The sequence below is a fragment of the Oryza sativa genome, chromosome 3 (assembly GCF_034140825.1).
Source record: "Oryza sativa Japonica Group chromosome 3, ASM3414082v1".
NCBI lineage: Eukaryota > Viridiplantae > Streptophyta > Magnoliopsida > Poales > Poaceae > Oryza > Oryza sativa.
The window spans coordinates 27,321,010-27,346,176 of record NC_089037.1 but is presented as its reverse complement, the minus strand read 5'-3'; the positions used below and the strand labels follow the sequence as shown (position 1 = coordinate 27,346,176).

Below are 25,167 nucleotides of genomic sequence, written 5' to 3'. Positions count from 1 at the left end.
CGGCGTGTTGACTAAAGGGGGAAAGAAATATTTCATGACACTGATAGATGATTGCACTAGATTCTGCTATGTGTACCTATTGAAAACAAAGGATGAAGCATTACATTACTTTAAGATCTATAAGGCTGAGGTAGAAAACCAACTGGAAAGGAAAATCAAACGGTTAAGGTTTGATAGGGGTGGAGAGTATTTTTCCAATGAGTTTACTTCTTTCTGCGAAGAGTATGGAATTATTCATGAGAGGACGCATCCCTATTCACCCCAGTCAAATGGGGTAGCCGAAAGAAAGAACCGCACTCTAACTGAGATGGTGAATGCCATGTTAGACAGTGCTGGACTTTCCAAGGAATGGTGGGGTGAGGCAATATTGACTGCGTGTCATGTCCTGAATATAATTCCTACTAAGCATAAGAAAGTAACACCATTCGAGGAATGGGAAAGGAAGAAATTAAATCTCTCTCACCTGCGCACATGGGGCTGTTTGGCCAAGGTAAATGTACCTATAGCCAAAAAGCGTAAACTAGGACCAAAGACCGTAGATTGTGTGTTCCTTGGTTATGCTATCCACAGTATGGGATATAGGTTCTTAATAGTTAATTCTGGAGTACCCGACATGCGTGTTGGTACAATTACTGAGTCTAGAGATGCCACATTTTTTGAAAATGAATTTCCTATGAAAAATGCACCTAGCACTTCTAGTCAAGAACCTATTTTATCCCCTGAGCACTTTGTGCCGATAGAACACATTGATCAAACGCTTGAGGAAAATCCTGAGGAGGATAACATTGTAGCAACTCGAAAGAGTAAGAGACAAAGGACTGCAAAGTCTTTTGGAGATGACTACATTGTATATCTTGTGGATGATACTCTAAAAACCATTGAAGAGGCATATTCATCTCCTGACGCTGACTATTGGAAGGAAGCGGTACGCAGTGAGATGGACTCAATTACATCTAATGGTACTTGGGAAGTCATCGAGCGTCGATATGGGTGCAAGCCTATAGGATGCAAATGGGTTTTCAAGAAAAAACTTAGGCCTTATGGTACAATTGAAAAGTACAAGGCAAGGCTTGTGGCCAAGGGTTATACCCAAAAAGAAGACGAGGATTTTTTCGATACTTATTCATCGGTTGCACGCTTGACCACGATTCGAGTACTACTCGCTCTGGCAGCCTCTCATGGTCTACTCGTCCATCAGATGGATGTTAAGACAGCTTTCCTCAATGGAGAGTTGGAGGAGGAGATCTATATGGATCAACCAGATGGGTATGTACTAGAAGGTCAGGAGGGAATGGTGTGCAAGCTGTTGAAGTCCTTGTATGGTCTCAAACAAGCGCCTAAGCAATGGCATGAGAAGTTTGACAATACACTTACATCTGCTGGCTTTGTTGTGAACGAAGCTGACAAATGTGTGTACTATTGCTATGGTGGGGGAGAGGGAGTGATCTTGTGTTTATATGTCGATGACATATTGATCTTTGGGACCAGCCTCAATGTGATTGAGGAGGTCAAGGACTTTCTGTCCAAAAGCTTTGAAATGAAGGATTTGGGAGTGGCTGATGTTATTCTTAACATTAAACTACTGAGAGGAGATGAGGGTGGGATTACATTTGTGCAATATCACTATGTGAACAAGGTCTTGAGTCGCTTTTGTTATAGTGACTGCAAGGCAGCTCCTACTCCTTATGATCCTAGTGTGCTATTAAGGAAAAACCGAAGAATAGCAAGGGATCAATTGAGATACTCCCAGATCATTGGTTCATTGATGTACTTAGCTAGTGCAACGAGGCCTGACATCTCATTTGCTATGAGCAAGTTGAGCCGATTTGTTTCAAATCCGGGAGATGATCATTGGCATGCTCTTGAAAGAGTAATGCACTATCTAAAAGGGACAATGAGCTATGGAATTCACTACGCCGGGTACCCAAAAGTGCTGGAGGGCTATAGTGATTCAAACTGGATATCTGATGCTGATGAGATAAAGGCCACAAGTGGATATGTGTTCACACTTGGAGGTGGCGCTGTTTCCTGGAAGTCTTGCAAGCAGACCATCTTAACGAGGTCAACAATGGAAGCAGAGCTCACAGCTTTAGATACTGCCACAGTTGAGGACGAATGGCTTCGTGAGCTCCTTATGGACTTGCCGGTGGTTGAAAAACCAGTACCAGCAATCATGATGAACTGTGATAATCAAACAGTGTGATTATTAAAGTGAACAGTTCGAGGGACAACATGAAGTCATCCAGGCATGTTAAAAGAAGACTGAAGTCTGTCAGAAAGCAGAAAAACTCCGGAGTGATAGCATTGGACTATGTCCAGACGGCTAAAAATCTGGCAGATCAGTTTACCAAGGGGCTACCACGTAATGTGATAGACTGTGCATCAAGGGAGATGGGCTTGAGACCCACTTAGAGTTGCACAATGGTGGAAACCTATCCATTGTGATCGGAGATCCCATGAATTTGGATGGTGAAACAAACTATTGTGTAACTGAGAGAAGAGACCCTAAAATGGGCTTATCTTCATGATGCACTTCTCTTCTAATCTGTATGGTAGGATGGTATACACCTTAATGTGATCCGAGTGGCTTTTCATAAAGCAGAGATATTGGCCTACAGAACATCTTAGAGGGAACACACCTATATGAGTTCGACTGCTAGTCACAGTCTATGAGATCTAGGTGATCTCTAGATACTCATGAAAAGGCCAGGAGTATGACTTATATGCTCCAAACAGAGGGGATGTAAACGGCAGCCTAGTACCAGTTAAGGGTTTGAGTGAAACCTGAATCGCACAAGACTGACAATTCAAGGCATAGTCCATTGTTCAGTTGTGATCTGGTGTAGCTCTTTTCCTAGGTGGAAGTTCAACTTAACAGTCTTCACCGAAACACTGGTATAACAAACAGGATCAGAATCGAGAACATTTCCTGTGAGCCATGAAATTTGGTGGGGATTGTTAGATTAATGGGCTAGGCCCAATTAAATCCTAATAAATTCCATTGGCCCACATTAAGTGCTATGGGTAATAATACCACCTTGGAAATCTAAGTGAAGAGGTCTCAACTTAAATACGGAGCTAGTGGAGAGTCTCTGTTGACCGGTTGAGATGGTGCGCAAACAACCAGGCGGGGCGAGGCGAGGCGAGGCAGACAGCAGCTGCTGCTGCACTCTCTCGTTTTGTAACGGACGGTAATAAACACGGAGAATTGATTTCGTATCAATAAACACGTCGGTTACGGAATTAAACGTCATGAATTGATTCCGTCGGATACGGAATTAAACGCCGTGAATTGATTCCGTATTAACGAGCACGTCGGTTACGAAATTAAACACCGCGGTTGATGACTCCGAACGTTACTCTCGCGCTCGCATATATATACTCCACAGCAACCAGAAGGACGAACGAAGTTCTTCACGACTCTTGCACTTCGAGTTCCTCCTCCTCTGTTCCTGAGCTGCAGAATCCTTCCCCGGTTCTGTTCACCTGCGCGCACAGTTGTACGGGATGAGCAGGTCCCTCCGGAACTCCGTCCGCTTGAGAAGTTGCACGGGTAGGTGGGCGATCAAGTTTTTGGGTAGCGCTTCAAACGCGACTGCTCTTGTTCTTCGCGGCTACTGCTACTGCATCGGTACCTTCACCAAGATGTCAATGGAGATTGGAGAGAAGAAGATGAACGACATCAACGGAGGCAATACTGCCTCAAAATCCAGCGGTGGGACGTTCTCGGGGTATACTTTCATTCTCCCGATTCTATTAGATGTTTCTTTGTTAATACTCTTCGCAATGGCAGCATTGCGTTACTATGTAAATGTTGATGCTTATTTCATATTAAGCATACTCAAGTTGTATACATCTAGCACTATCACTAGATCTACTCATATTGCAAATGTCATGTTTATTGTCTTAATATTTTGGATTAAAATATGCCGAATTATGACCAAATTTCCAACAATTCGTACTCACCCAATGGTTCACGGGGTAATTTGTAATTTTTCCTAAAATTATTTTTTCCTATAGTACGTTAGTACCCCGGCCACCTGGAGTTGTCGATTATATAATCAAAGTAAAGATCTGCATGTCAATACATCAGCAAATTAAGGATTTGATTAACACAATTTGATCTTTATTTATTGCAGGAAATTAAGTCGATCCCGATGGATGCGAGCACATTGCAACTTGCAAGAGATGTAGCACATCAATCAATATGTCATCATTTTTCTTTTTGCATGGTACTAGTAAGATGCAATAATTAACTAACAATTGTATTATTTGCACACCAAATATGTGAGTTGATGATGCCCAATTAAGCTGGCCAAGTTAAAATTTGCATGTCGACCGATCGTACCGATTCTCATGCCGCAAATTTGCAATCTTTTATGAATATATGTACGTGCAACTGGGATGCATCCGTTCCAAAGACGACCCATCAAATATATATACCATGACCGTCCAAGTACAAGCTCCATTGTATCCAAGCATATGTGTATTTTCACGTGCATATGTATACCGCGTATAGGAAGTCTATACATACGTACTTCCTCCGTTTCATATTATAAGATTTTCTAGCATTGCCCACATTCATATATATATGTTAATGAATTTAGATATATATGTGTGACTAGATTCATTAATATATATATGAATGTGAGTAGTGTTATAAAGTCTTTTAACCTGAAACGAAGGTAGTATATATTAATTAACCCCTGATGTAGATGTACTATATAGCGTTCTCCATCTGATTTCAAGTTCAAGTCATTTTAAACTTGTGCGATATATAGTTCAAATGACTTCTTGCTCTTCATACGTATACTGCATTATTGGGAAAGAATAGTCATTTTTTTTCACAAGGATGAATAATCAAAAGGAAATTAAGATGAAAAATGCAAAGAAGTTTAAAATGACTTGCATTTTGGGGAAGTTGAGAAAGCTAAAACAACTTACATCTTAAATCGGAGGGAGTACGAATTTTAGTTTCTGTTTTCCTCAATAGCAGTGCTGACGTCTTGTTTGTATAAAGCTGAGTTAAGCCTGCCTACAATCTCCTCTGCCTTGACTGTGAAGCCTTCCTCTACCTAAAATATTTATGGAGTTTATATATGAGAAAGAATGATTATATGAAAAGAATGATTTATTCTGAGCAATTTCATTTCAGAGAACTAAGTACAAAGTTTTCTTTTTAAAAAAGGGGTAATTTTTGAATTATATATATGTATGATTGTTTTTGTTTTAGCACACGATTTTTCCACAGTAGATATTTCCTCTCCTACCTATAGCTAGTGGTATGTCAAATAGAAATAAGATTTACAATATTGAACTCATCAATAAATTACTCATAAAAGAGTAGAAATGTTAGAACTCCATTAATTTACTCTCAACCTTAAAAGCTAGGACCCAACTCTTTGGAATGTAAGAATTTAGGTGAAATTGCTCCAGCTCTTTCAAAGATTTCTCCTTTGTAATGTAGGAATTAACACAATAATATATAGGGAAAATGTTGGGATTTAGCATGAATACATGTGGCCATGTGCACAAAAAGGGATTGCAAAGCATAGAAAAAAAATGTAGAAATAGACAAAAAGAAAGTATAGGAAAATACAGACCAAAGTAAATTCCATGAGGTTGGATCTCACACTTCCCTCTAAGATTCCTACGTATTGATCAATTATATAACTGGGTTGGGAATTTCATAAGATTCTAAAAACTAACCCTGATACTAGCTTTGTTCCATAGGATCAAATAGGAAAAGTCCTACAAAATTCCTTAATTTATCAACCATTTGTTCCAAATAAGTGGTGTAAACACTTTTAAGATGATAATATACACATAAGACAATAAATGCAAGCAGTATGTCTCTTCAAGAAAAACGGAAACAGTATATGTTGAGTTGTTGACACTTGACAATGTTCTTCCGCAAGGAATTAACTTACAAAAAAGTAATATAGCTCTACACATTTCAATAAGATGTTATATATGGAAGATGCAGCAAGTCCGCACCTATCTTTTGGCTTCTTTAGAATGTGAGTTTTTTTCTAAAAAAAAAATAGTCCTGAGCAAAATGCACTATTTATTGTGAAACTTATGCAAAAATTTCAGTGAAATTCATGGCAAACTGTTGCATTCCACAAGGAGTCCATAATGGCTAAAATGTGCTCCAACATCTCAAAAAACACAAATTCATCTTGCCATTGATTGAATTACACATCCGTGTCCGAAAAAAAAAAAGGTCACCATGCCACCTCTCCTAATTAATTAAGCTCAGCTCAGCGCTATCTCCCTCTCTCTCATCTTGGATAACGCTATTTCTCTCATTTCTAATAGCCATATTGTTGCAATGGCGCCTTCTCGAATCGATCTTGCTCTAAATCTTGAACTTTAACCTCAGACCGATTGATTTCTAAATATCACCATGATTACAGATCTATCGATATATATAGCTACTTAGCTAGTACTAATACTTTATGTTACAGATAAGATTATCTGTACACCTATTAATGATGCTAGAGGCTAGTGATGCATGAACCGTGGTGCGAATCTAACAGCTAGATATTCCATTGATCTCTTGAGTGTTGTTAACCAAAACCCAAAACAAATGCCAAAAACAACATGACTCACATGAGATGCATAATATACCATATGGTACCATATAAGAGCATCATCAGCAGTGACGTTATGCGTGACGGATGTGACCGATTAAAGCATTCACTAATCTGTTTTTGGAAAGACACACGAGATAGTGTACAGATAACATAAAATATTACTCACAAGTAATATATATTAATTACTCGTAATTAATATAATAATGAAGAACTTGCCTTTGCAGCGATCGTTATGATCATCGTGGCGCCCTGATCCAGAAATGGCATGACATTGGCGTTGATGATTCTGAGGTGGATCTCCTCGACCTCGGCGAGGATCCTCACGATCACCCCCTCGCCGTTCTCGCAATGGATCCTCACCATCACAACGTTGTTCGTCGGCGAGCACCGCACCTCGATCTCCGGCGGAACTGGAAGGTGGTTCATCGCCCTCGCCGGCGACGGTGTCGCCATTGCTGCCTCGGTGACCCTGGCAGCAGCCTGCTCCTCTAGCGCCTTGAGCTTCTCTTGCAGCTCCCTGATGTAGCTCGCCGCGTCGGAGAGGATCGTCGCCTTGTCCATCTGATCATCAAATCGATCACGAGACGAAAGCAAATTCGATCGGAGCATTTCATGTTGAGGAATTGGTGAGATTTTTTATACCTTCTTGAGCTTGGGGATGACGGCGGAGAGCTCCATGAACCGCTGGTTGATCTTCTCCCGCCGCTTCCGCTCCGCGACGACGTGCTCCAGCTGCGCGTACGCCGCCGCCGCCCCACCGTGGGCGCCGAGGTCTTCCTGGTGGTGGATCCCCCGGCCGCCGGCGGTGACCCGTACGCCATCTCCGGCGCGCCGCCACCGCCGCCGCCGTTCGGCTGCACCTGCACCGCCACCGAGGCGGCGCTGAAGTCCCAGCTCATCAGGGGCAGATTATTGCTGCCGCATCCACCAGACGGCGGCCTGGCCCCCGGATTCGGGGACCTTGACCAGCCTCCGTGCTCATCCACGGCCACGGCGAGGCCGATTCTGCTGGCTCCACCACCATGCGCTTCCGTGATCACTTCTTCCTGGACCGGGACAACAACCACCTCCTCGGTGTCGCAGAGCTCCTGGAACGAGAAGAACGTGGCGTCGTCGTCGGCCACGACTGCGACGGCCGCCGGGTGCTGGTGCTGCAGCGTGCTCACCGCCCAATGCAAGAAGAGGCTCGAGTCGTCCATGCCGCTGCTTGTATAAACCCTAGGAGAGGTGAAGCTTCTTGCAACTTGCAACATCAAAAGCAGAATTAGAGAGAGACATGGAATTAATTAAGCTCACAGTATTTGCAAAGCAAGAGGGGGGGGATCATGCATATGGATTAGAGGGAGATTCACACAAGTTTGGCTAGATTTTGTCTTAATTAATCCTCTCCTCACCTCAGATCTCACTATACTTAATGGATTAATTATGCAGAACACAAAACCTTAATTAGCTTGCTTTTTTGTTCCTTGAATTTATATAGAAGCGCATCATGTCCTAACGTTTGTTCAATCGAGGCCTTTCAATTGTCCCTTTCTGACCTCAAAGAGCCAACAAGGCAACAATGAGTATAATACAAGTAATTAATCACTCATTGGGATACTGGTTGTCTGGGCTAAATCCGGTGAAAATGATTTCCGATGTACCCAAAAAAAATGACCAGTGTATATGTAGAAATATGCATGGTGATGTGGTTGATTTGACTCCCCTGTCCAAAATACGGCGCATATACGTTCGGCTTGCTTGCTTGTTGAAGCTTTTCCTAACTGGTGCATGATTATGGAAATAATTTTAAGAGTAAAATACATGGTCGATACTTAAACTTGAGCATATGTATCATATAGGTCCGTAGACTTATCAATTACGTATTAAGATCGATGATCTTGTTTTAGTGAACCATAGTTGGTCTAAAGTGCGTTTGACCAGAGTTGACCGCTTATGTGGCGCTCCATGTAGGCTGACCATAGTCCAAGTGCGACATAGGACAAAACAACCATCTATAGTGCCTTCAGACTAATGTTGCACCGGTTTTAATAGTTGAGGGGCCCATCATATCTATTTTTTGGGTTCAAAGATGAAAATCGAATTCATAGACAAACTAAGGGACCTGAACTGAACTTATATCTAAAAGAAACCCATACAAAGTTTTGGGTTGGGCATAAATTAGTAAAAGGCCGAAATGAAATCAATAAACCTTACGCAGGCCCATTTTGAAAAAGAAAAAAGCCCACCAGAGCACGTGACCTCACAGGCCCATATACTCCGATAATCCCCTAGACTCCCCAAGACTGAATGGAAAAAGTTCATCTGAGGTCCCTTAACTTATGAACGAGTCCGATTTTCGTCCCTCAACTGTCAAAATCAGTGCAATATAAGTCCCATGGCAGTTTGGACGGCGGTTTTAGCTGACGTGGCTAAATATACTCGGTCTTCATCTGATGTGGCATTGACGTGGTAATTTGATTTGGAAAATAATACAACTATGATCCCACATGTCAGTTAAAAAAAATAATTAAAATGATGTGGCCCACATGGGCCCCACATGTCATTCTCAACACCCCCCCCCCCCCCCCCCCCCCTCCTCTCTCCCCTCTCCCCTCTTCTTTTCTCTAGGTGCCATGAGGTCACGGGGAGGTTTGGCGGCGGCGACGCGGGAAAAGGGGAGGGCATCAACGGTGGGAGCGCAGAGAGCCGGAGAGGGGGGCGGATGGGCACCAGATGCGGCCAGCGGTGACGACGGCGGCGGAGATGGAAAAGAGCGGCAGGCGGCTCCACCGCCGTTACTTGAAGGGAGACAAGGTCGTCGCCCTTCTCCCCGATGGCCGCTTCCTGCCACCCTTCTCCCCGTCGGCCGCCGGCCGCCAACCACCGGCCATCTCTTTCTTGCGCGCGCTCGCCGGTAGGCCAGGGAACTCGAGGAGGGAGGAAGGATGCCAGGAGGGAAAGGGGAGGAGGCAGAAGGATGTAGGGAGGGAGAGGGAACATGAGGTCGTCGTCGCTCTTCTCCCCCATGGCCGCCGTCCGCCGCCCTTCTCCCCACCGGTCATTGGCCGCCGTCCTTCTCTCTCTACGTGCGCTCACCGGCAAGCCAGGGAGCTCGGGGAGGGAGGAAGGATGCCGGGAGGGAGAGGGGAGAAAGGCGATGGGCGGATCCACCGTCGCCGCTCGAAGGGACATGAGGTCTTTGTCACCTAACTCCTTCCCGCTGGTCATGCCCTCATCCCTGTTGGTCGCCATCGCGGCCCTTCTCCCCACCGGCGCCGGCCGCCGTCCTTCTCTCTCTTCGTCTATTGGTTAGATTGCATCTGGACGTGTGTAAGGCAAAAAAAAAATGCAGAAAAAGCACGTCCAAAGAGTATGTTACTTTTATATCATACAAAGAAAAGACAGATTCTCCCAACTAAGCTTTTTCAACCAAAACAGAGTAAGCCTTCCATGTAAACAATCAGACAATGGATGAGCTGAGAAAAAAAATGCAGGGTGCAGCATGGAACAAATTAGCAGGCTGTCAATTCACTCGCTATATAATTTACTATGATGCAAGACTGATCGGTAGATGAAATAAGGTATAAATATCATCCATAAGCCAGAACTATAGAGTAAATCAAGAGAAAAAGATCATGAGAAAATGTGCACCACTTACACTGACCATCATGTCCAAATCCCTTTCACTCTCCTCCAATTCCTTCTTCAGATCTGCTCTCTTTATCAGAGCTTAAGCCATGGTGTGAGTTTCTGCGGCTGTTCTACCCGGTCATGGTTTGAAGTGTTGAAGAGGATGGCTCGGCCCCGTGGTGCGTCGTCCCTCTCCCCCGTTGGCGATGGAGGGCGGCTGCAAGCGGCGAGAAGCTGGAGGCAGGGTTTCACATTTCGGACTGAAATTTCCTAAATTATTTTGGAAATTTCGGAATGATCAAAATTTCGGAAATTCGGGTCATTTCGGACCCCTCCAATACGATATTATTTCAGCTGAAATTTTTAATTTATTTTAATTTTTCATGAATTTTGGTAACATTTGTTCAAATTTGATTAGATTTTGTTTTAAATTTTAGAAATTTCGGACCAAAATTATTTCGTCATATCGGCATTGCCCGATACAAAGGCCGAAAACGAGAAAGTGAACCCTGGCTGGAGGTGGGGAAGAGGGTGAAGACTGAGGAGGTCTGGAGTTAGCGATGTCTGCGTCGGGTTTGTGACGGCTCGATCTACCTGTTCGTGATACTGGACCAGGCGTCCAAGAGGAGGAAAAAAGATGACATCATGGTGGCGACGGTGAATGTGGCCATGACTCCGCCCACCCAGTGTCCTCGGCGGCGGCGGCTGCGGCGGCCGGCGGCGACGTCCCGGCCCGTACCCCAGCGTCGCCAGGATCGCCGATTCCGACTGCTTCCCCAGTATACCACCTCCCTCAAGCGAATCCATCCGTCCTAATCTTCACTTAACGACCCTCATCTCCTCGACCCCCTTCACAGTCATCATACTTTTTTGGAGAGTTCCATGCATGTGTGGTTAATCTCTGATGAACTTCATGTTGGCTCTGCAGGTTTGGAAGCCAACCAAGACAAAAGCAAGGGCCAGCAGCAGTTTGAACGATTATAACGAGTGTAAAAAAGAGAGAGGTATGCTATTCTCCTAATTTCCCCTGATTCGCCTTCAGTGTTTAGTGATGATACTGTATGATTTTCGTCGTTTGCTGATAGTTGTTTGTCTGGCCAAATGCATTAAGCACTTCTGTTGTATCCTAAATTACAACTCTTGGAACAGCTTGGCCAAAGGTAATCCTGATCATACCACCATTAGTGTACATCTTGCTCTTATGGTTCTGTCATCGGCTGCTTCAATCACACCAAAGTTGTACCTTTTTTCACAAATCATTTTTGGATCTCTGAATTTGGATCGACACTGCTAAGGGCGAAACTGAACAGATCCAAATGGCACGAGCTCTCCTCTTTCTTCTCCATCATTTCCTTTTCTTCCATTTTTCAGTCCTTCAGAATGAATCAATGCATCTTGGTTCTTAATTTGGAGGTGTGTGAACAACTAAATCTCCAAACTGAAAGTAGAAAAGAATTTACTTACGTTACCATGTGGTCATGCAGATTTTTGGTCATTAAGCTCAAAAGATTCTACACTCTGCTGAGTATTTTCCTAATGAAGCGGGCAAAGGCTTGAGATCATGATGATGTCTTTCTGTTGACCCTTTTATCCTGGAACATAATGACATTGCATTTCTTCTTGCCTTACTGAAAGTCTATATCGACTATACTCCCCTACATTTTCAATCTCTCATTTAAACATACTGGCATATTACAAGCTTTAGTTGGCATGCTAAACTTTAGATATTATTCATATAATTGACATTTGCATTGACTGCTTATCAACATTCATTCTTTCTTCGCAAATTGATAAAAGGACAATTATAAGCTTAATTAAGTTTGGATGAAGACATGGAAAGAGTAGATCCTATCATCTCTGCTGTTTTGAAATCTCCAATGTGATGGTTGTGTTAAAAAAGTATGATTGTTTCTCTGAATTCTTGGAGAAACAAAATTTTTGCTCCAAAATATTGTTTGCATAAATCATTTTGGAATCAGTATTTTGTTCTGTAATCCAAGAGTTCCTCAAAACAATATTTTGGGTTGAGGTCGTCGGCAGACATATACTACTATCTAACTTTTGCTCCAAAATATTGTTTGCATAAATCATTTCCCTAACATGGATAAACTGTTTCCCAAATCTTGGATTACAGAAACAAAGCTCCATCAATGATAAAAATCCTCACTCTCTTGAAGGTTCTTAGCATATATTCGACAATCAATCAATGATAAAAATCCTCACTCTCTTGCAGGTTCTTAGCACATATTCGACAATCAGTAAGATGCACACTTGGGATTGACCTAAAAGGCTGATTGTTGTTCTCTATCTTGTGCAAAATGGAAATGCTGTGTCTGTATGGACTGTAAATGCAGCGAAGGACAGTGAATAGCTTCTGCCATCACAAGAATTTCTTTCCAAGTTCTCAAGCATTGCAGCTTTCGAAGGAGATGTAAGCTACACAGATGTTCAATTAAGGTTCATGCTATTGAAAATCACCGACCACCAGTGTAGTTTGAAGTACCAGTGTAGCAATATATTTATTGTGTAATTGCTTGCTGCAATATCGATCAAACAATCTTGCTGCTGAGCGAGGAATAAACAGCGCGCACCGGAAGGAAATATATGGTATGCGAACAAAACTTTCGAACTCTTTTTTTTCTCCTTGTTTTCTATTTCATTTCATTCCGATAGATAGCAACAAGCAGTTCAAACACCATAACCAAAGCGAACTCAATTCATGGTAACATCACGGACGAAGAACACCTAACACTGGATGGATGGATAGAGGGCTTCTCGACTCGAGAGAGCCACTGGACACGATAACGACTCGACTCGATGATAAGATGATTCTGACACGGATAGCTAAGGATAACTGGCCACGATGGGCCCCACCAATCAGTTCCTCCAGTTCCCGCCGGAGTCGCCGCCGTAGCCGCCGCCACGGCTGCCACCGTAGCCGCCGCCGCCGCCGCCACGGCCGCCGCCGTAGCCGCCGCCGCCACCGTAGCCGCCCTCACGGCGCCCGTAGCCGCCGCCGCCACCTCCTCCGTAGCCGCCGCCTCCACGACCGCCGCCGTAGCCGCCACCGCCGCCGCCGTAGCCCCCGCCTCCGCCGCCGGAGCGGCGGGACTGGGCCTCATTGACGGTGATGTTGCGGCCGTCGAGCTCCTTGCCGTTCATGCCCTCGATGGCGTCGCGCATCGACTGCTCGGAGGAGAAGGTGACGAAGCCAAACCCACGTGACCTCCCCGTCTCCCTGTCGTTGATGATCTGCAAACAACCAAAACAAAAACACACAAATCCCCATCAGATCCACCCAAAAAAACCACCAAATCAACCCCTCCACACAGATCTGGCACCAACGAGATCAGAACAGCACGAGCAAAACCCCCCAGGATCACAGATCCGAGCAAACCAACAAAAAAACCCAAACAAATTCAACACAGATCCAGCCAACACGAGAAACCACCCAAAAAAAACCCATCACAAGACACGGCGTAGGAGAGCGAGGGCGAACCTTGGAGTCGAGGATCTCGCCGTAGGTGGAGAAGGCGGCCTCGAGGGAGCGGTCGTCGGTGGCCCAGGCGAGGCCGCCGACGAAGCAGCGGTACTCGACATCCGGCGCCGCCATCTCAACCCACTAAACCCTAGACGAACCACGGAACCGAACCGAGGAGGAAAAGGTAAAGAGGGGGAGGAGAAGCCAACCCACCTCAAAGAGAGCACGAGGAGGCACTGCTTGCCCTACCCCCCCTCCTTTTATAGCCCCACGCGGCCGTCCTGATCTGATCGGACGGCACCCCGCGCGAGGCGGAGGATAAGGATCCCGAGGCGGGGGAGAAGATATTTTCTGGCGCTACATGGGCCGCCTAGATATTTCTTTTATGGGCCGCCGCGGCCCACCACACTCGCTGGTGGGCGGTGGCGTCGGGTGCAGCAAAAACCTAGCCGCCGCCGCCGCCGCCGTTGTCCTCGCACACTTGGGCGGCTGTGGTCTGTGGAGCGGAGTCGGTTGGCGCTGAGGATTTTTGTCCTTTTTTTTTCTGAAGGCGCTGAGGACGATTTTTACCTCGTACTCCCTCTATAAAAAAAAATAAATCCTAGATTTTCGTGTCCAACGTTTAACTGTCCGTCTTATATGAAAAATTTTTATAATTAGTATTTTCATTGTTGTTATATGATAAAATATGATTAATACTTTATACGTAACTTGTCTTTTTAATTTTTTTCATAATTTTTTCAAATAATATGATCAAACATTGGACATGAAAACTCAGGGTTTGTCTTTTTTTGGGACGGAGGGAGTAAACTCGTAGTACGTCAGACGCGTAGCATACTCAATTATCACAATATATGTTTTGGTGTGGAAAAAAATCAGGGGAAGGATAAATAAGCACAAACGAGTTCTCTCTCCATTTCACAATGTAAATCATTCTAGCATGAAAATTTTCATAACAGAGAGAGTAAAAAATAGAAACTTCAGGAGAAGGACAATATCACACTAAGCTCTCAAACGAGTAGAATCGACGAGTTTGATACATTTTTCCGGCAGAGAAAATAGACAACAACAAAAAATCAGGAGGAGGACAATAAGCTCAGGCAGAAAATAAAACCGAGAAAATTAAGGTCCCACCGAGATTTGAACTCGGGTTACTGGATTCAGAGTCCAATGTCCTAACCGCTAGACCATGGGACCTATTTGTTCCTTGTTTGTTTGTCACCAAATTAGACTGTAATGAACCAGGACGCAAAATGGCACGCCAGTCGTCTCGTCAAAATGGGACGCAAAATGGTACTAACAAGAGTACAAGACCGCTACATATACAGAAAAAAGAGTCTCGTCCATTCTATAAAAAGAGAAGTGCAGGGATCATATATATAACGTGACGATGATATGATATGACAACCTTAAACTTTATCTCAGTTAGACAGTTATATGAGTAACAGATTTAGAAGGACTTAGACCCTGTTTAGATGGGACTAAAACTTTTAAGTCCCTATTACATGGGATGTTTGGACACTAATTATAAATATTAAACGTAGACTATCAATAAAACTCATCCATAATCTCGGACTAATTCGCGAGACAAATCTATTGAGCCTAATTAATCCATGATAAGCCTATATGATGCTACAGTAAAAATTCTCTAATTATAGATTAATTAGGCTTAAAAAATTTATCTCGCAAATTAGCTTTCATTTATGTAATTAGTTTTGTAAGTAGTCTATATTTAATACTCTAAATTAGTGTCTAAATATATAGACTAAAGTTAAGTATCTGGTTCCAAACATCACCTTAGAAGAGAAAAAGGGAAAGGGGATTTAATTAAAGATATCATGCATTGATCAATAAGAAGGGTTTTATAGAAACGGTCATGCCATTGATGCCAATACCATTCTTTCCATGGCCAGTTAAATTAAACAATCTATTGATACCTACTAACAATTATTAGAAGCTAAAGCTTAACATGTAAGCATACCACATCATCACCCACTAGCGATTACTATTCTAGCCCATTTAAAATCCCATACAAGCATGCCACATCTTCACTCACTAGCAATTAAACATACAAGCATGCCACATCATCACTCACTAGCAATTACTATTATTATAACCCATTTAAAATCCTATACAAGCATGCCACATCTTCAGTCACTAGCAATTACTCCATCTACTTTTGATAGTCATATGTTATCTTAGTACACAGACTAAGGATAAGTAATTCTACTTATCATCCATTTAAACATGCTACTAATTATTCCTCGTAAACAAGCGATTCATTAATATTTACATTTCTCAATGCTCATGTAGCCAATCCTGTGTGAAAGAATAAAGAGTCACGCATTAAATCCGAGAAAGTCATTAAGAGGATAGGTTGTTGGATTGAAATATGCCTATCAAAAATAAATTTTTCAGATTTAGAAATATGACTATCAAAAGTAGATGGAAGGAGTACTATTCTAAACTATTTTAAATCCCATGTAAACATGACACATCATCAACAAGTTAATTATATGAATACACAGCAGAAAAGCACTTACTAGACTGTTTTTGTATGTGTTGCAGATAAGCAAACACTAGACCTTTTTAAACGTTGGCACCTACTAGCTAAGGGTCCGTTCGTTGCAACGGAGTTTCTTACAGATTATTTTTTTTCCAGTTTTTTTACGTAACAACATTTGCTTGTTAGCTTATAAGCTATAAGCCTAAAATAAAATTTAAATTTTAAAACTTATCTTTTTACCTGATTTTGAAGTTGTCTATTTTCTAACATCGCTTTTTAAACCGAGAACAACATAGATATGAAAGTTGTAAGTATGTTTTTATGCTTCATTTTTTTTCATGGCTTAGTAAGTCAATTAATTAGACACGTAATAAAAAAAATATTATGGTTCACATCATTTCCACTGTTTGTTTGCACTCTGGATTAATGTTGGAAATACATGTTATCCACTGAATCGGTAAACAACAGGTTAAAGGTCTTTACTGTAATTTACTCAACTAATGTTTGGATTCAAAATTTTGATTGCAAAGGAGATTATTGACAACTGGCTAGATACCATCGTTAATCAATTTTTCATTCAAATAAAATAGTTTTAAATGCTTATTCTTAGTGATTAAATGCGTGAAAAAATTGGCATGGTGAAAGCAAAAAAATTTCCCAGATCCAATATATGATTAATATGTTTGTACATCATAAATAGATAAAAAAATAAAATACAAAATAATATATTGTGGGCGGTTATATATAAAAATATCAATTTCTCAACACCTAATTAAAAATAGCGAACCCTAGCTTTATGTGAATGAAATAATATGGGCCAATTCATGTTTTTCTTAGCGACCCCGAGTTGATTTTTGTAGGCAGTAGCAGCAGCATCGGCATTATTTTGATAATATAATTGCTTTAATAATTGACAGCACTAAGCGCCTGTAGCTCAGTGGATAGAGCGTCTGTTTCCTAAGCAGAAGGCCGTAGGTTCGACCCCTACCTGGCGCGAATTTTTTGGAAAGTTCTTACCTTTTAAATTCAACATTAATATTTGATCCGGTTTTACTTTTTATCCATACATGATCACAGCACATTGATCATGTTTTACGTTCAATTTTGATTCTTTTTGGTGTGTTTTTCACTCATTTATCTCATCTTTTTTTCACAGCACAGTGCTTTTTATTTGTGCATTTTGGTACCTTTGTTTCACTTTTATCTCTATCATTTTCACAGCACAGCGGTAATTTTTTTTTTGGCAAAATTCGTGCATTTTGAATTCAACATTAATTTTTGATCCGGTTTTACTTTTTATCCATACATGATCACAGCACATTGATCATGTTTTACGTTCAATTTTGATTTTTTTTTGTGTGTGTGTTTTTCACTCATTTGTCTCATCTTTCTTCACAGCACAGTGCTATTTTATTTGTGCATTTTGGTACTTTTTTCACTTTTATCTCTGTCATTTTCACAGCACAGCGGTATTTTTTCCGTTCATTTTGGCACCTATTTTTCGTTCATTTTTATGTCTTTCATTTTTTACTCTCTTTTTTCTTCAAAACACATATGAATGTGTGCTCATAAGTGTATGTATATGCAGTGGCGAAGCCAGGATTTGGGTATAGGGGGTGCTGGCCAGGAGACGTAAGAACTCACCAGCGCCTCGGTAGATAATATAGCGTGGATCTTGGTGTATAAAATTGAACTTATTTTAGAATGGAGGATGTATGTCCGAATATATGTTAATATAGTATAAAAAGAACCATTTTTAAAGTCACTAAATAGCACCAACTTTACTCAATACAGAATGACACACGACATCATTTCTATTCATCCTTTTTAATTTTGGAGACTTGCAACCACATCGCTTAGTTACATTAATAGACTTGCAACCACATCGTTTAATTACGTTAATTAACTCAGGTAATCACGTAAAGCTAAAACCTATTGGACAGCTAGGTAGGTATAGGCTCAACTTGCAACAAATTAATGAGCTAATTTTATGGATTAGATGGCTAATCATCCGGGGGTGGGGTTTGCAGCGCATGGGGATGGGGGGTGCCAGGCCCACCCCGGCACCCCCTGTGGCTTCGCCACTGTGTATATGTACATACACTTGTCCTTATAAACAGCACGTCATAAGTATTCTTATGAGCAGCTTCAAAAACTGACAGATATATTTTAAAGACACTTCACTATCGGCAGGTAATTTGTCTTTCACTAAAAAATAGTTAGCCATAAATATAAACACCCGTATATGGTCTGGTGCACAGTTGTATTTTCGAGTTCATTTTTATGTCTATGTACAGCTGCATTTTTCTGTTCATTTTGATCTCTATCATTTTTGTTCCCATTTTAATCGCAGCAGGGCGTTCATTCGCACGAGTTGGCGAATCTGATCTGCATCTCTCTTTTTCATCTCCATATGATAGTTTGTTTAATGTAAAAAAGAATGGATTGAACTTTTTTTTATTTATAGTTAAAGTTAAAAATGTTTGACTTGTTACTATTCTAAAAATACTTGTATTTTAGTACGGAACGAGTAGTGGATAAAGAATAAAAACAATGGAAACTAATACACTATCCAGGAAAAATAGATAAAAATTAAAACCAACCCGACCACGCTGGGACTCGAACACACAATCTCCCGCTCCGGAGGCGAGCGCCTTATCCATTAGGCCACGCGGTCGTGTGCTTCGTTATGTTTTCATTTTTTTAAATAAGGATGTAAGACCAGTTTACTAATTCAAACCTCTCACTGTTTCTACGCAAATCTGACTTGTGGGGTCCACAGCAGGTTGACATGGCAAATACATATAGGCACTTAACTTAGTGGTGTGTATCATGGCTTCGAAAATACTCCCTCCGTTCCATAATGTTGGATTAGACACGTCTAAATGATGTCTAATACAATACTAAATTGCTATATTTTATTACATAGTTAATATTTGTTTCGTGTGGGCTCCACTAAAACCAATGTCACGAAACTCCCTTTACCTCGTGTGCATTCTCTTACGCCGTCGAGAGAATGGTTGCCACCACCCTCCCAAGAGATTGATCGACACCTCCCTTGCCAATTTGTCCCCATGAGCACGATCATGCACTGTCGCTGACACCCCTCCCCCCTGTGTGCGGTGCTCTTGTTGAACCCATCAATGTGGATGGTTAAAAATTGTGGCACGTGCTTTCTAATATACATACTTCCTGGTTCATGTTTCTGCAAATTAATTTTGCGTCGAGATCTTGCAGCTTTAGGAGTTTGCTGCTTTGTTATATCTCACCATATATGATGCACAATGTCTAGGTTTTGGGAAGCTATATTGTCATCTGAACTTTTCGTATAAAAAAATTGAAAATACAATGTTTTTCGTGTGAATGTGTCATTGTGTGAGTTTGTAATGGGCATTAGGCCAAGTGGCAAGGGGACAAGGACAAGGCCGTGGATACCCCAATACCAAATAACTAGGCAATTGCATAGTGCCTCGAGGTACTATAGCATGCTAAATACCGTAGCATTGGTTAGAGTTAGAAACAAGATTAGGTTAATCCCTTAAGTGTTAAGTTGGACCATCTATATATCATGTTTTAAGTTAAACAATAAATCAAGATTAATCTAATCTCTCCTCTAATGCTCCTCTCCAACCTAAAGTCTAAATCCATTCCCTAGCAACCAACACCGCCTAGCTATCCTCTTAGTAGTGTTTACCCCGTTATGGCTCAGGTTATTATAACTTGGTATCATAGACATTCAACATAACTTACGATTCTGAGGGAGTTCTTCATGTCACGACGAGCCATCTACACCACTCAGTGATGGGGGATTTATTCCATCATGTGCTTGATGCATATGGAGTTGAGAAGATCTACACGCACTAGATGGAAACACATGTGAATACCTTCGTTCATTTCCAATCTTGTTTAGATATAGTGTTGAAATTATAAAAACATGATGATTTAATTTATTCCATAAATAAATCATGATATTGCAAACGTAAACTAGCATGAACGCATCATTAGATCTACACATGTAAACTAAGTAGTAAAATATGAACAGATTAAAAATACGCAACATGTCGAACACGTACCGAGGTGGCGGAAAGACCGGTTGCTCGGTAGGAACTATTCGCGGTTGCGGGCATCAACGAAGGCACACAGCACGCGAGCGGAGAGGAAGGCGAGCCGTCGCGGACGAACTGGGAGCAGTCGCGCGAAGCGCTTCCCAAAAACCTTATTGCCACCTTCTCCCGATGCAGGACGTCAAAGGCAGAGGTTCCGGAGACCTGCTTTCCAGATCGCCGGTGCACGCCGGTGAGCGGGATGGAGTAGTCTACGAGCGACGGCGCAACACAAAGTAGGAGGCAAACCCTAGATTGATTTCGCGTGAGTTGCGTAAAGGCGGCGGCTCGGTTTATATAGAGATAGGTTGCTTGATCAGCGCACCCACACGATCTCCACTCCGCGTAACCGAACCGGATAAGTCACGCGTAACTTATCCGGACTCCACGCCGTTTTCACGCATCAGATTTTTCAGAATGTTTCCAAAACAAAACAAATCCGAATTTCCTGCAGCAAAACAAAACTGCAAAAGGAGGCTACATCTGCACAAGGATGAGGAGCCAATTTTGCAGACCATTCGACACAAATCCGAATTTCCTACAGCAAAACAAAACTGCAAAAGGAGGCTGCATCTGCACAAGGATGAGGAGCCAATTTTGCGGACCATTCGACGCGTACGTCGTGCACGCGCCGCCTGACCTGCCCTGCCAGGCCAGCAAGCGCGCGCTTGTGTTCCCCCTCTTCTCTCCACCACACACGCTTCAAGTGGCTAGGAGGGCATCCTCCCTTTTAAGGAGGTCCCCCTCTCCTAGAATAAGTAAGGTAGTACTAAACTCCATATGCATGTCATCCCATGAGGTGGGCTTTTGTGATTTTCCAAAGAATTAATTTTCGAGTGGGCTAAGGCCTATCCATTAATTCCAACATATAGAGTATGCTCAGAAAGCTTTCTATGGTTGCGCCAGCTATAATGACTACTGCTGGATGGATACTTAGATTGGATTGTCATCGCCGGCCACATCTAGCAACAATTCGGCTCTGGTGACACCTCTTTCCTAGATCATCAAGGAATTAAAGATAAACATGCTAAAGTTAGTAGCCATGTTGCAGGTGAGGCGTCCCAAGCAGAAGGTGGCAATGGAGAGGTGCACCAAGTTGGAGGCGGCGGCGGGCATGATGGTGACAACTTTGGTTGCAATGCTATTGTCCTAGCCGTTAGCGTTGAAGAAAATTATTATGCACAATCAACCATCATCACTACAACCACGGCAATATGTCTTCAATTGGTGCGGGAGGAGCACCGTCCTATGGAGAGTGATGAGCCACAGGCCGCGTCCGACAATGAGGGTGATGCCACTTGGCAGCACAACACCCAGGTAGCCTCGTCGCCACTGCCACATCTTGCAATCAGCGGCCTTCGGCACAAAGTGATGGATAGATCTACTTGCGCCAGCAAGAAAATCTCCCAAGCAACCCTCAACCTTGTTGTTGGTCTTGGCAAGGCAACGGCCCCGCTGTGGCCACCCATGGCATTGATAACCACATAGGGTGGCATAAAAACCTAAGTATTGTGGTCGATGATGCACAAACCACATGGATTTTAGCACATATCACCATGCTGCTAATCTTTTTTTTTACTGGAACCATGCACAACCAAATATAAATAAAGCTCCCCGTTTCCCGAAGAAAAAAAGCTCCAACCAAAATACTCCCTCCGTTTCAAGTTATAAGATGTTTTGACTTTGATCAAAGTCAAACTGTTTTAAGTCTGACTAAGGCCCTGTTTGTTTCAGCTTAAGATTATTGTAATCTAGATTATTAAATCAGATTACTCTAAGCTAGATTATGATAAGCTGACATAGAATAAGCTGCAAGTTGTTTGTTTCTCTGGATTATTAGAGGCATCTAAGAGTAGTGGGTCTTTAGCCACTCAATAATCTAGAAAAAGCTCCTCTAGAGGAGATTACTGGATTATACTAATCTGGCTTATAGATTATAATAATCTACTTGTTTGTTTTAGTTTACTCCTAATAATCCAGATTATAATAATCCTAAGCTAAATCAAACAGGACCTAAGTTTATAGACAAATATAGTAATATTTACATTACCAAATTAGTTTTATTAAATTAATAATTAAATATATTTTTATGATAAATTTATCTTGGATCAAAAATATTACTATTTTTTCTATAAACTTGAAGCAGTTTAACTTTGACCAAAATCAAAATATCTTATAACCTAAAACGGAGGGAGTAGAAAAAAAAAGTTTTCCCTCTCCAAAGCAACTGCATTTTCCAGACTTACCATACAACCTAAGACAAGAAGTTAATAGTACAAAACCAACCAAGCCGGGTCTCAGGGTTAAAAAAAAAAAGAGCAAGGATGCAAGTCGCATAAGATACTAGTAGAACATTAAAAAGAAAAATCAGTATCCATGTCTCCAGAAATACATCAGCTGGTAAAGTAATAAAAAAGAAGGGTGGTATATGCTATTCCTTCTTGGCAGCAATCTTGCTTGCAGACTTCACCGTTGATGATGAGAAGAGCGGAGTGAACTTGTGGTGGTTGATCACCATGAGCATAACAAAGATGTTTGCAGCCAGGAACATGAGACCTGCTGCCCAGAGCGGTATGAAGACGTTTTGGCCCTTGAATTCAAGCATGTACGCCCACATCAGCCAGTGCAGTTGGGACCCCATCCACACCAATATACAGGCCAGACCCTTCCACTTCAGCTTCATGGTAGTCCAAGGGAGGATGAGGGGTAGCAGGCAAAAGAACCACACAAAGTATTGTGCTGTCATGACCTGTTTGATGGTAAACTTAACAATCAATATCAAGTAGTCCAGGGTTTTAAAAACGAGAAATGCCCGTGACTGTGAGACATCTTACCTTGTTAAACGCAACAAATGCAACTGTTTGGAGAAACAAACAAAACGGAAGATCCCTAGAGAAGCGTAGAATGAGTGCCAGTTGCACGATCAGCTGTGGCAGAAAAGAAGCGAGCTTCTGTATACTTGAGAACCCTTGCTGATGATGCAGATATATGTGGTAGAAATATATCGAGAAGTTATGCCTCGGGTCAGTCCGAGAAAGATGGTAAAGTAGTGCCTCATTTAAGAATTCCCATCCATAAAGGTAGAAGAAAACACCAGTCCAGAGAAAGAACATAGATCCTGAAAGTAATCCAAACAGGATCGTATTTCTTGTTATAAGGCTTGTCAGAAAATTCCATAAATTAGTTAACAATGATGTTGCCCTTTCCACACTTGGACTGGATTTATCGCTTTGTAAATGTTGCTTAGAAGTCCACTGTGTAAGAATAGGCCTTCCAGCAGGACCAGCATAATTCTTGCCCAGAACTATAACGAAAGGAATTGCATATATGATTGGGTATATTCTGAAGTGCACAATCAGACCATACCAGAATGATGCCTGCAATACTCTACCTACAGTAGACAATCAAACTGTAAGACATTTGACAGTAATATCAGTAATGCTCAGTATTATCCAAGTACTACAACGCAGAGGAAAATTATGTACAACTTCTTGTTCAAGTGCTTAATAAAGTAGTAATTTAGCTTTTCTGACTTTGTAACAAGCTCCACTAGACAATAGTTTAGACTGCTAAGACATAAAACAGGATGTCTTATGTTCCTATGCTTTGTATGAGAAGACCAAAAAACTAACTAAAAGATTCCATTATTAAAGCATTTAAATGATTATTATCTACATCAATACAAGATAGAACAAAACTGAACAGATAGAAACAACAGGTTTAGAGCTTACACCATTCATCAAACATATCAGGATCCAAAGTATGACAGCGCAGACTATGGGCTCACAGTTTCCTCTTGTGCCAATTGTGAACGTGAAGGGGTTGAACAACCAAGCTACAACAGACCAGATCCGAGTGCTGTCAGGGACACCACGTAGTTTCAGAATGGTGTCAATGAACAACCCAACAAGCAAATCTGCAAAACACATGATGCACCGCCATCTCAAAAATCCAACGAGGTAATTACGGACAATGTAAATAGGTTCATGTTCTCCCGACATCACGAAATCAGGAACTTACATGTCGATTATTAAACTCTCCCTAATTGACCTTAGTGTTGTCTTTGTGACAAATAAAAAAAAGGGGAAGGTTATTGTCTTACTGAGCACCTAAAATGTCTGTCTTATCATTTCAAACAAAAACATAAAATTGAACAAGCTCTTCATGTGATTCGTCTCACTAGGCCAAATTCTGCAGAGTTTTACATGCAATGAAGCCACTGGCTGAAAATGAACAAGAATAAATTCAGATAGATCACTCAGATAACTTCTGGCTTTCAGAAAGTCATCCCCAAGTTCTAAACATTACTTGAACCGCAGGTCACAGAAATCTACCCCCTTAAAATACAAATTTAGCTACAAATATTAAATGTTCTTCACCAATGCTACTACAAGAGTGAGCTATTAGTAACAAAGACAGCAGGCGTGTGTGAACAGCGGAATCACCTGCTGCGGAGAAGAGGAGCTTCCCCCACGTGGGGTGGAGGAGAGAGTTGGGGACGAGCAGGTAGGCGAGGAGCGGGGAGTATCGGTAGGTGGCGCGGGCGAAGGGGGACCCGCCCGCGGCGACGGACGCCGCGGCGTCGGAGAAGACGAGGTAGTCGACGTCGGTGTACCGCACCTCGAGGTGCGCGTCCTGCCACTCCCCGAGCGCCAGCATCGCCGCCCGCACCGCGGCCGCCGCCAGCATCACCCGCGGGAGCGTCACGGCGGCGGAGGCCATCTCGCCGCCGGTCGGCCACTCAGATCGCCACCGGAGAAGAGAAGAGAAGAGAAGAGAAGATTCGCGGGGGGAGGGACAATTGGGTAATTACCGCCGGGATCAGGATCCGACGCCCAGATCCTCTCCCCGCGCGAGCCGCGGATC

At 42.4% G+C, this 25,167-nt stretch overlaps 3 protein-coding genes, 1 long non-coding RNA gene and 2 other non-coding genes across 6 annotated transcripts; 2 read left to right on the top strand and 4 right to left on the bottom strand.

Annotated features, from left to right (window-relative positions):
- Window positions 1-4,880: 4,880 nt before the first annotated feature.
- LOC107278374 (transcription factor bHLH19) lies at window positions 4,881-7,893 on the bottom strand. Its single transcript, XM_026024450.2, is given in 4 exon segments — window positions 4,881-5,075; window positions 6,816-7,160; window positions 7,242-7,451; window positions 7,454-7,893. Coding segments are annotated over 4 exon segments (1,005 nt in total). The 5' UTR covers window positions 7,799-7,893; the 3' UTR covers window positions 4,881-4,970.
- A 2,668-nt stretch (window positions 7,894-10,561) lies between these two features.
- LOC107278378 (uncharacterized) lies at window positions 10,562-12,846 on the top strand. The gene is made up of 3 exons (XR_001544572.3): window positions 10,562-10,990; window positions 11,140-11,215; window positions 12,445-12,846. It is a non-coding gene; the product is annotated as an uncharacterized lncRNA (long non-coding RNA).
- On the bottom strand, window positions 12,834-13,919 carry LOC4333690 (glycine-rich RNA-binding protein 2). Its single transcript, XM_015775416.3, has 2 exons — window positions 13,711-13,919; window positions 12,834-13,463 (listed from the first exon to the last, which is right to left on the bottom strand). Exons 1-2 carry the CDS (start codon window positions 13,822-13,824, stop codon window positions 13,089-13,091), a joined length of 489 nt encoding a protein of 162 aa, XP_015630902.1. The 5' UTR covers window positions 13,825-13,919; the 3' UTR covers window positions 12,834-13,088.
- An 898-nt stretch (window positions 13,920-14,817) lies between these two features.
- Window positions 14,818-14,889, bottom strand: TRNAQ-CUG (transfer RNA glutamine (anticodon CUG)). Its single transcript has one exon. It is a non-coding gene; the product is annotated as a tRNA-Gln (tRNA).
- Window positions 14,890-17,121: 2,232 nt separating this feature from the next.
- TRNAR-CCU (transfer RNA arginine (anticodon CCU)) lies at window positions 17,122-17,194 on the top strand. Its single transcript has one exon. It is a non-coding gene; the product is annotated as a tRNA-Arg (tRNA).
- Window positions 17,195-22,509: 5,315 nt separating this feature from the next.
- On the bottom strand, window positions 22,510-25,115 carry LOC4333686 (GPI mannosyltransferase 1). The gene is made up of 4 exons (XM_015776860.2): window positions 24,747-25,115; window positions 24,035-24,217; window positions 23,136-23,692; window positions 22,510-23,050 (listed from the first exon to the last, which is right to left on the bottom strand). Exons 1-4 carry the CDS (start codon window positions 25,021-25,023, stop codon window positions 22,733-22,735), a joined length of 1,335 nt encoding a protein of 444 aa, XP_015632346.1. The 5' UTR covers window positions 25,024-25,115; the 3' UTR covers window positions 22,510-22,732.
- Window positions 25,116-25,167: the final 52 nt, after the last annotated feature.